At 50.0% G+C, this 10,841-nt stretch overlaps 1 protein-coding gene and 1 long non-coding RNA gene across 2 annotated transcripts; both read right to left on the bottom strand.

Annotated features, from left to right (window-relative positions):
- Positions 1-425: 425 nt before the first annotated feature.
- On the bottom strand, positions 426-6,226 carry LOC145539183 (uncharacterized). The gene is made up of 3 exons (XR_014077614.1): positions 6,076-6,226; positions 4,947-5,041; positions 426-3,561 (listed from the first exon to the last, which is right to left on the bottom strand). It is a non-coding gene; the product is annotated as an uncharacterized LOC145539183 (long non-coding RNA).
- Positions 6,227-6,281: 55 nt separating this feature from the next.
- ZNF511 (zinc finger protein 511) lies at positions 6,282-10,801 on the bottom strand. Its single transcript, XM_081572769.1, has 6 exons — positions 10,604-10,801; positions 10,382-10,455; positions 9,896-10,097; positions 9,625-9,749; positions 8,392-8,526; positions 6,282-7,739 (listed from the first exon to the last, which is right to left on the bottom strand). The coding sequence occupies exons 1-6, from the start codon at positions 10,754-10,756 to the stop codon at positions 7,661-7,663; spliced, it is 768 nt and encodes a 255-aa protein (XP_081428895.1). The 5' UTR covers positions 10,757-10,801; the 3' UTR covers positions 6,282-7,660.
- Between the last annotated feature and the right edge of the window lie 40 nt (positions 10,802-10,841).

The raw sequence follows: 10,841 nt of genomic DNA on the forward strand, positions 1-10,841 counted from the left end.
ATTCCTTTAAACATTCAAGGAATGATGTCACTGTTTTTCCAGGCTGACTTTGAAAATCTGTAGAACGAGGAGCTGTGTACTCAGGACTACCCTCAGTGAGCCCCTGTGCCCACAGCTTGGGGTGGTGAATGCTTCACCCAGAGGCCTGGGGGCAGTGCCCAGGACCTGGAGGAGGCAGGATTAATTTCCGTTAAACGGAGTTGAGCGAAACGCACAGTACACGTCGCTCACTCTTCTCCTGTCTTACGGGCTGGCCAGAGCCCGCAGTGCGAGTGTGGACAGACGCTTCCAGAAGGGGCGTCTTTGTCTTACTCTTGCTTTTTGAAGCAAATGCTTGTAACATTTCACCATAAACATGATGTGTGCCCGGGTTTTTCAGGTGCCCTGCGTTTCCTTCTCCAACTAGTTAATAGGATGTTTTAATATCAGTGAATGTTGCACTTTATTAAATGCTTTTTCGGCATATGTTTAGGTGATCAGTTGCTTCCCCCCTTGAATTTGTTAACAATTACAGCAGAAAGTCTCCCTATCATGTCCAACACTTGTTTCTATCTGACATTTTGACTGCAGCCAGCCGAGTGAATGTGAAACCTCAGGCTTTGATCTGTGTTCACTAGTGATACCATCTTCTCATGCACTCATTCGCCATTTATGTATGTTCTTTAGAGAAACATCTGCTTAAGTCCTTTGCCTAGTTTTCAGTTGGGTTTTCTTTTATGTTGAGCATTTGTAAGCATTCTTTATATACTCAGGATATTAAATCCTCATCAGATACAGAATTTGCAAATATTTTCTTCCATTATGTGGGTTGTCTTTCCACTTTCTTGACAGAGTCCTTTGAAGTACAAAATATTTGAATTTGATTAAATCCATTGTAGCTATTTTTAATTTTGTTGCTTGCACTTTAAAAAAAAATTGATTTGGCTGGGCTGGGTTTTTTTTGCAGGGTCTCTAGTTGCAGCCTGTGGGATCTCTAGTTGCGGCATGCAAACTCTTAGTTACAGGACCAGCCCGGGGCACCCTGTACTGGGAGCAAGGAGTCTTTAGCCGCTGGATCACCAGGGAAGTCCTCACTTCTGCTTGTGGTCATACTTAAGAATCTTTTGCCAAGTCCACAATCATGAAGATTTACTCTGGTTTTTTCCTCACTGTTTTATAGTTGTATTTCTTACATTTAGGCTTTTGATCCATTTTTTAATATTCTGTAAGGTAAGTATCCAACTTGATGCTTTTGCATGTGGTTATCCAACTATCCCAGCACCATATGTTGAAAAGACTACTCCTTCTGCATTGCTTTTGCATGCCCTCAAATGTCGCTTGACCATAGGTGTGTGGGTTCATTTCTGGACCTTCAGTTCTACTCCATTGATCTGTATATTTATCCCCTGCCAGTACCAGGGTCTAGATTACTGTTGCTTTCTAGTCAGTTTCTTTTTTTGTAGTAAGTTTGGAAACCTTCCTATTTTGCTCTTTCTTTCAAGAACAAGAATGACCTATTCTGGGGTTCTTGCAATTCCATATGAATTCGAGAATCAGATTGTCAATTTCTACAAAGAAGTCCAATAGGTTTCTGATAGAGAGTGCACTGAATCTGTAGATTAGAGAATATTCTAAGGAATATTGCCATTTTAACAATGTTAAGTTAATCATGAGTATGAGATGTTTTCCCAATTATTTAACTCTTCTTTATCTGAACAATGTTCTATAGCTTTCAGGGTATTTGTTGTTGTTCAGTCACTAAGTTGTGTCCGAATCTTTGCGACCCCATGAACTGCAGCACACAGGCTTCCCTGTCCTTCGCTATCTCCTGGAGTTTCCTCAAACTCATGTCCATTGAGTCGGTGATGCCATCCAACCATCTCATCCTCTGCGTTCCCTTCTCCTCTTGCCCTTAATCTTTCCCAGCATCAGGGTCTTTTCCAATGAGTTGGCTCTTCTCATCAGGTGGCCAAAGTGTTGGAGTTTCAGCTTCAGTATCAGTCCTTCCAATGAGTATTCAGGGTTGATTTCCTTTCAGATTGACTAATTTGAGCTCCTTGCTGTCCAAGGAACTCTCAAGAGTCTTCTCCAGCACCACAATTTGAGTGTATCAATTCTCTGGCACTCAGCCTTCTTTATGGTCTAACTCTCACATGCATACATGACTCCTGGAAAAATTAAAGCTTTGATTATACAGACCTTTGTCGGCAAAGTGATGTCTCTGCTTTTTAATATGCTATCTAGGTTTGTCATAGCTTTTCCTCCCAAGAGAAGGCATCTTTTAATTTCATGGCTGCAGTACCTGTCCACAGTGATTTTGGAGCCCAGGAAAATAAAATCTGTCACTGTTTCCCCATCTATTTGCCATGAAGTGATGGGACCAGATGCCATGATCTTAGTTTTTTGAATGTTGAATTTTAAGCCAGCCTTTTCACTCTCCTATTTCACCCTCATCAAGACATTCTTTAGTTCCTCTTCATTTTCTGTCATTAGAGTGGTATCATCTGGGCCTCATTATTTGCTTATTTTTCTGGTGACTGGTTGGATTATTTCAGTGAAGACTGTCTGCTGCACACACACACACACCCCCGCCAGTGGTGAGTTGCTGAGGGAGACACAGCCCTGGGACCACACCCCACTGTTAAAACTTCACCAGTTGCTGAAGTTGATGCTTTTATGGAACTCTCTTGCTTTTTCTATGATCCAGTGGATGTTGGAAATTTGATCTCTGGTTCCTCTGCCTTTTCTAAATCCTGCTTGAACATCTGGAGTTCTCAGTTCATGTAGTGTTGAAGCCTGGCTTGGAGAATTTTGAGCATTACTTTGCTAGCGTGTGAGATGAATGCAGTTGTGTGGTAGTTTGAGCATTCTTTGGCATTGCCTTACTTTGGGATTGGAATGAACACTGACCTTTTCCAGTCCTGTGGCCACTGCTGAGTTTTCCAAATTTGTTGGCATATTGAGTGCAGCACCTTCACAGCATCATCTTTTAGGATTTGAAATAGCTCCACTGGAATTCCATCACCTCCACTAACTTTGTTCGTAGTGATAAGGCCCACTTGACTTCACACTCCAGGATGTCTGGCTCTAGGTGAGTGATCGCACCATCGTGATTATGTCGGTCATGAAGATCGATCTTTTTTGTATAGTTCTGTGTATTTTTGCCACCTATTCTTAATATCATCTGCTTCTGTTAGGTCCATACCATTTCTGTTCTTTATTGTGCCCATCTTTGCATGAAATGTTCCCTTGGTATCTCTAATTTTCTCGAAGAGCTCTCTAGTCTTTCCCATTCTATTGTTGGGAAAATATCTACTACTTTATTGACTACACCAAAGCCTCTGACTGTGGATCACAACAAACTGTGGAAAATTCTACAAGAGATGGGAATACCAGACCACCTTACCTGCCTCCTGAGAAATCTGTGTGCAGGTCAAGAAGCAACAGTTAGAACCAGACATGGAACAACAGACTGGTTCCAAATTGGGAAAGGAGTACATCAAGGCTGTATATTGTCACTTTGCTTATTTAACTTCTATGCAGAGTACATCATGCGAAATACCAGGCTGGATGAAGCACAAGCTAGAATCAAGATTGCCGGGAGAAATATCAATAACTTCGGATATGCAGATGACATCACCCTTATAGCAGAAAGCAAAGAGGAACTAAAGAGCCTCTTGGTGAAGGTGAAAGAGGAGAGTGAAAAAGCTGGCTTAACACTCAACATTCAAAAAACTAAGATCATGGCATCTGGTCCCATCACTTCATGGCAGATAGATGGGGAAACAGTGACAGATTTTATTTTCCTGGGCTCCAAAATCACTGCAGATAGTGACTGCAGCCATGAAATTAAAAGACGCTTGCTCCTTGGAAGAAAAGCTGTGAAAACCTAGACATCATATTAAGAAGCAGAGACATCACTTTGCCGACAAAGACCATCTAGTCAAAGCTATGGTTTTTCCAGTAGTTGTGTATTGAGAGTTGGCCCATTAAGAAGGCTGAGCGCCGAAGAATTGACGCTTTTGAACTGGGGTATTGGAGAAGACTCAAGCCCCTTGGACTGCAAGGAGATCAAACCAGTCAATGGTAAACAAAATCAGTCCTGCATATTCATTGGAAGGACTGATGCTGAAACTGAAGCTCCAATACTTTGGCCACCTGATGCGAAGAACTAAGTCATAGAAAAACACCCTGATGCTGGGAAAGATAGAAGGCAGGAGGAAAGGGGATCCTCAACAGAGGATGAGATGTTGGATGGCATCACCAACACTATGGACGTGAGTTTGAGCAAGCTCTGGGAGTTGATGATGAACGGGGAAGTCTGGCGTGCTGCAGTCCATGGGGTCACAAAGAGTTGGACACGACTGAGTGACTGAACTGAACTGAATTGCCAGCTGATTGCTCTACTGATTTCAACAATCCCCTGGGCATAAATTCCTCTACAACTTATCCAATCCAGTTCCGCCCTGTCTGACACAATCTTTCTTTTTAAACTGGAGTATAACTGCTTTATAATGCTGCTAGTTTCTGCTGTACAACAACAGTGAATCAGCTTAAGTACACACATAGCCCGCCCCTCTTAGGCCTCCCTACTCCCCCCCCCCCGCCCCCGCCCCATCCCATCCCTCTTGGTCATCACGGAGCAGACTGAGCTCCCTGTGCTGTACGGCAGCCTCCCGCTAGCTATTTACACATCATAGTGCATGTACATCAATGCTACTTTCTCAGTTCATCATGCCCTCTCCTTCGCTCCATTCCCATAAGCCTGTTCTCTATGTCTGTGTCTATTTCTGCCCTGGAAATAGGCTCATCTGTGCCATTGTTCTGATTCCATATACATGCGTTAATATATGATATTGACACAACCTTTTCTGCGTCGGTGTTTCATGTTTCCACCCCACGAGGGCTCTCCTGGTTTTCTTATTCCCTGGTTCCCTCCTGTGAACCAGCCTCCAGCTTAGCCTTACCTCGAATCTCCTCCTGAGTGTCCACCACCGCCTCATGAAACTTGAGAACTTGGGCTTGAACTTCTCCACAGTCTGTTGCAAACAGAGTCAGTCCTCTGGGAAGAGATTAGGAGCGATCTGTTCTGACTCGCTCACACCCCTGCCTCCCAGTCTCCGAGCTGTGACTCTGGAGCTGGCGGGGAGGACAACGGCGGATGTTTCCACGACACCCCTGCTCCAGGAGCTCGGCGGCGGGGCGCCAGCCTGGGGTCCTCTCTGCCATCTCTCCTGGCGAGAACCACTGACCCACAGCTGGGGAAGTGGCTAGGGGTCCAGCACCCTCAGTGGTGCCAAGGTGGAGCCTGCCTGCCAAGAGGGGACTGGGCAGGAGGGCACCCTGCGCTCAGATAGCCTCACCCCCACTTAGGCAGGCACTGGGCCTGCTCCTGGGGGAAGGAGCCAGGGGAGGAAGCCTTGAGTCCTCAGCTGCAGCCTCTGGAGCAGGGTCTCTGCAGTGAAGCGTGTTTTGTCTTTACAGAGACATTATGAACTCACGGATATAAGTATATTTGATGTATTTCTTCCGGTTGTGGTTCTTGTTCTCAGTCCAGTCCAGGTGTCCTGCCCTCAACCAGCAGCACCTTTCTGGGGTACCTCCTGAGTCCAAGCTTGGAATTCCTCAATAGTTTCCTTCATCTCAAAAGACTAATCTGGGCTTTCAGTGAAGTTGTGGGTTTAGTAAATATGGTGTATACATTATAGCTTACAACAGTACTTCTAATTCAAATTCAGGACTATGGGTTTTTCACTTCAATGCTCCCAAATCTACGTTTCCCAAGCCAAAAAATTTCAGTTCTCCAAACTACTCAGGTCATTTGGTAGTTGGGACATTTGAGTTGTTCTCAGTATTTAGTTATTAAATATTTCACTGAATAAACTGCCTTTTGGGTAAATCTTTTGAAGAATTGCAATGTGGGTTCAGAATGTAGTCCTCAAAGTGGGATTACCAGGTCAAAGGTATGTGCAGAAGTGAGTCTGTTAGGTATTGTAAATACCCCTTTCTAGGCGGTTGCAGCATGCAGCACCCCCACTGCCCACATGTGAGGTGCCCGTCCCCCCACTGCACACACAAAAGGGTGTGCCATCTAACCTTTGGGTTTTGTCAACTGGATGCAGAAGAATGGGTCTCTGTGTATTTTCATTTCTATTTCTCTTTCTGTGAGTGAAACGAGGGGTTGGTTTCTACCCCTCAGACGTTCTGCTTTGGCCAGGGTTGTGTAAAGGCAACACAGAAAGGGCACTGGTGGAAAAGAGAATTGGGGTGAAAATTCATACCTAATAGTTTTTGACAATCTATTTTTCTAAAAATTTATTTTAAAGTGGTCCTAGATCATAGATCTCCAGTCACATGACAGAAACAAATATTCATTTTTTCAGCTAGAACCCAGACATGTCAGAGAAACTCCAGTGGTAAATTCCAAGAAATACAAACTCACAGCCAAAAATCATAAAATTCACCAGGAGACAAGGCAGTGTGAGCGAGGCCACAGAAAAAAGGAAAGAGGGGTCAGACGCACAGAGACCTCGGGTATCAGTGTTGTCAGTCAGAGAACGTACAGTAAGCTTAATACGTTAAAAAAGACTGAGCCGAAGATAAGACTAACAAAAGCTATACAAGTCCAGCAAATTAGAAAAACATAGCACTTAGAGAACTGAAGATCGTAACTTTGGAAAGTAAACACTGTGAATGGGCTGATGAGGTCAGTGAGCTGGAAAGTGGATCTTGAGCAAAAATGACCCAGAACGCAGCCTAGACAGGTTAGGGACAGGAAACAGGCAAGGGCTGTTAGAAGGCAGAGTGAGGGTGTCTGACTGTTACAGGGTTTTAGAAGGGGCAGGAACCGAGAATGGGGCAGAGGTACCATCCGAGGAGGGAAAAGCCCAGGTTCAGAACACCCGCCGTGGAGCAGGCAGGGTGGTGAGCGCCTTCGCCGGAAGCAGCAGTGGAGCCACAGCAAAGCACGGAGGAGACCAGCCACCTTCGGGCTGACACCCGCAGCACTGCCGGGGCTGCAGGGCTCTGCGCGGGGCTCAGAGGGGCCAGAGACCAGCGCCTGCGCACCTGGTCAGGCCCCAGGCCCAAGCGCCCAGCGAGAAGGGCCAAGTGGGCCCCTCAGGGGGACGGGCCCCGGAGGACGGCCAGCCGGTGGGTCCTCGCTCCCGAGCCCAGCACGGTGGGCCTGTATCACCAAACCGGGGCCGAGCCGGCCGCCCGCCTGTCCGGGCTCTGTTGCCTGCCTGGCCACGTCCCTCTGACTCGACAGGGCTTGCGGCCCCGCCCAAGGCCAGAGTCTCCCCTGAGCATGGGCACCAGGGCCGCGGGTGTCTCCCCAAAACTAGGAAGAGCCCCCAGAAACCTGTCACTCTGTCGCCCCCTTTGAGAAGTGGCCGCCGAGGACGAAATCCTGTCACCCGGCACAGAAGGATGACCGTTTACTCCACGTAAGTGAAGACCCTTTACTCCACGCGTCTCAAACTATTTACAACACTTAAGGAAAACTGTTTACCCCACGAGTCTCCAAACGGTGTTGTGCGGGATGGCGGCTGCTCCCCGCACCCTGGTCACCCACAAGGGGTCCCTTCCCAGAACCCGCGCGTCCCCAACGGCCCCCGCGGCCTCAGTCAGCTGGTTATTCACGGCCCAGGACAAGCAGGACGGCGGGCGGGCTCCGCCATCACGGGCGCTTGCTTCTCTTCTTGGTGCTTTTAAATCCTCGAGAGGCACCCTGCCCGAAACAGATGGTGGACGGTATCCTGAAACGGAAAAACGTCCACACGAAACCACTACGGTTTTGCCCACAGACGGCTCAGAGCAGCGGCAGTCTCCTGGGGCCTGACTCGCGCTCTGGAGGCTCCCTCTTCCCCAGCGGACCGCAGGGCGGCCACGGGCTCTTCAGGTGGGCGCTCCCCGCGTCCAGCGAGGCCACCGCGCTCTGCCCCTGTGCCCGCCCCCCACAGAGCCTGAGCTGCCCACCTGCCGGGCTCACTCTCAGGCCAGAGTGACCGCAGCCGTGGGCAGGCCACGGAAGGACTCCAGGTCCTCCCTCAGACAGAGTGGGCTTGTTGGTCATTTTTTCCATTTCTCCAACACTGACCCCCAAATTAGACTTGAAATCAAATTAACCCAACAAAAACACCATTAACACTAGAAAAACAGGCAGTAGGTTGTAACCCAGGCAGTCACATCCTGCGGCCTTCCATCCCCACCTAGGCCACGGTCAGAGGAGGCTGTGCTCCCGGGCTCCAGGTCACCCAAGGGCAGCAGGTGGTCAGCCTTTTCATCTCCCCCTGAAGCCAACACTCCAACGCAGTGTGGCTTCTCTCAATGGGGACGCTCAGCGTCAAACCCAGAATTCTCCAGAAGCACAACTTCAGAACCTGGTTCAGAAAGGGGCCAGGTACTGACCTGTGGCCGTAGACCCGCCTCTCTCTCGGAGGTTCTGGGTGGGGCTCTGTGTGTTCCGAGCAGACTTCCATGGCGTCTCCTTCAGAGGGTGCCCAGTCCTCCCCCATGGCTTCTGTTGACCCCTGCGAGGCTGGGCTGGGGGAGACAGAGGCTGTGGGCTCTCCCGGGGTCAGCTCCTGCAGCCCCACCCTCCCCCGGGAGTGAACTCGCAAAGCTGTTTTATGGCTGTTTTGTCAAGAGTAATTCCAGGCTACTGGAATTCCAGGACAAAGAGAGACGACTGTTAATATGACACACACCACGTTTTATGAATTTAGGTATAACAGTCACACTCCATCTTTTAAAATACTACCTTTATGGTGTCATGTGGTAAGTGACTATCAACCGTACCAAGTGTCCTTTGCACAACAATTAAGTGAGAAATTCACTAAAGCCAGTCATACAATACTGAGCTTCTCCTCCTTAACACCACTGTCTCAATCCAGCACTGCATGATTTTTTTCTACTTAAAATGATTCCTTGGAAAGGAAGGAGTTACCTTATACTCAAAGTCTTAGAAAAATCTCCCATATTGAAGTGAGTTTTCCTGATTATTCTACTTTGAACAGCAAAGTCCTATCTGGGGACAACAATTTAGTCTGAAATGATTTCAATCCATGCAATCTTTAGGTGGTTACAAAGCTTCCCCTGAGAAGATCAGTTAATGAAAAGGCAAAGAAAACACGAAGTTAAAGACAGTTCCCAGAGGCACTTCCCACAGTGCTTTCTGAACATTGTTAGACAGCTCTGTCGTCAAGCTTGTAAATGTACTGATGGGACAAATGACAAGCCAAAGGGCTCCACGTGCGGGAAATGGCTCATGGCCTGGGACAAAGGCCCCAAGGCCCACGTGAGGATGGAGGAGAGGTGATGAGGGGGGTGAAGGCGAAGCATGAGCGCAGAGGGACACCCAGCAGACCCCGTGACGGCACCCTGGTCACCGCCACACAGACCCAGGAAGGCAGCTTCCCCCTTCTTGTCCTCCTTGCAGACAGAGTGGCAACGTACAAAGCCACCTCCACCTGCTCAACCCTCTCTGTTAGTAACTCCTGACTCGCAGGGTTAACATAACCTAAAGCTAAATGTGACATTAGGTGACAGGAGTGCTGCACGAAGGCGTCCACACCCTCCGAGTCTGCACACTCTCAGGCCTGCTAAGCTCAGGAGGCGGCTTCCTCGAGTACCACCACGTACCCTCTGCCCTTCCTCGGTTTATCAAAGCGGAAGTCTGCAGGGTAGAGGTGATGCGTCACCAGGTGCTCCTTCCGGTCTCTGCTGGTCCTAAACTTCTCCGTGCAGCCCTCCACCAGGCACTGGTACTACAACAGAAACAGTGTCACCACCCTGACCCCGGGACCACTGCCTCACCCAGTCTGGACTCCAGGCTCTAGCACCATGAGGCACATGGCTCGGGGACAAGCCCCATGATGACTGCCCTTGGCCTCAGTGGGCGAGCATCACTCACCATGTCCTGCCGCTCGGCCAGGATCTGGAACAGCGAGTCGTGCCACTCCAGGATGTGGGTGTCCAGCAGGTGCCCAGAGGGGAAGGCCCTCCTGCAGTAGGAGCAGACGTTTCCATGCAGAGTGTGGTAGTGATGTTCATAGTCCTCCAGGGCGTCGAACACCTGACAGCAGCCGGCCACCTGACAGGTGAACTCAGGCACCCTAGCAGAAAAACGCCTGGTGTGGATGCAATTCCTCGGAGGCCAGGACGTCAGGCTCCCTGTCACCACCCCCGATAAGTGGCTTAAGATAAAGCTGATAAAGCTTTGGATTTTCTCTTGCAATCCCAAGTCCTGCCTTCATTACAAATACATCTTCACGGACAAGCAAGGTGGTGGCGACGCCAGCCATGCTGGCTTCATCGGTGGCTCAGGGCAGACACCAGGGCGGGGCGAGCAGAGGGGCGAGAAGGCAAGAAGGGCCCTGAGCTGGGCCACAGCGCTCACCTGGGCCTCTCTGGCTCTCCAGCCACCTGCGTAATCACATCCTGGAGGTAGAGGTGCCTCTGCACGTCCCCGTCCTGCGGAAGACACCTCTGCGGGCTCGTACCCGGGTCAGCCCGGGCCCCGCCCCTAGGACCCGGGCCCCGCCCCGAGCCTTGGCCCCGCCCACATGGGATCCGCTCCGCCCCCACCCGCAACCGCCTTCTCTTTCCTCGGCTCTCGCACCTCGAAGAACTCGTGCTCCCGCGGGAAGCGCACCTGGCGCGCCGCGAAGCGGAAGGGCGCGTTCCCGGCCAGGGGGTCCCGCTGCACGGGCAGCGGCACGGCCGCCCCAGGGGCCCCCCCCAGGCGGGCGTGCAGCGCGGGCGGCAGCTGCATTGCCTTGCGCGCCGGCGGCGGCACGACCTGCCGGCCACCGTCCCCGAGCCGCCGGGGCGGGGCCGGACGTGACGTCATGCGACAC

This window comes from Giraffa tippelskirchi, chromosome 2 (assembly GCF_054371585.1).
Source record: "Giraffa tippelskirchi isolate mGirTip1 chromosome 2, T2T-mGirTip1v1.2.pri, whole genome shotgun sequence".
Classification (NCBI taxonomy): Eukaryota; Metazoa; Chordata; class Mammalia; order Artiodactyla; family Giraffidae; genus Giraffa; species Giraffa tippelskirchi.

What these genes read in the sequence shown, in the direction of transcription:
- ZNF511 (XM_081572769.1), bottom strand. Translation starts at nt 10,756, where the DNA reads ATGCAGCTGCCGCCCGCGCTGCACGCCCGCCTGGGGGGGGCCCCTGGG. An exon ending in GGAGAGCCAGAGAGGCCCAG is followed by an intron (nt 10,098 to 10,381) that starts GTGAGCGCTGTG and finishes TTTTTCTGCTAG; the next exon opens with GGTGCCTGAGTTCACCTGTC. An exon ending in AAACCGAGGAAGGGCAGAGG is followed by an intron (nt 8,527 to 9,624) that starts GTACGTGGTGGT and finishes TGTCTCCCCCAG; the next exon opens with CCCAGCCTCGCAGGGGTCAA.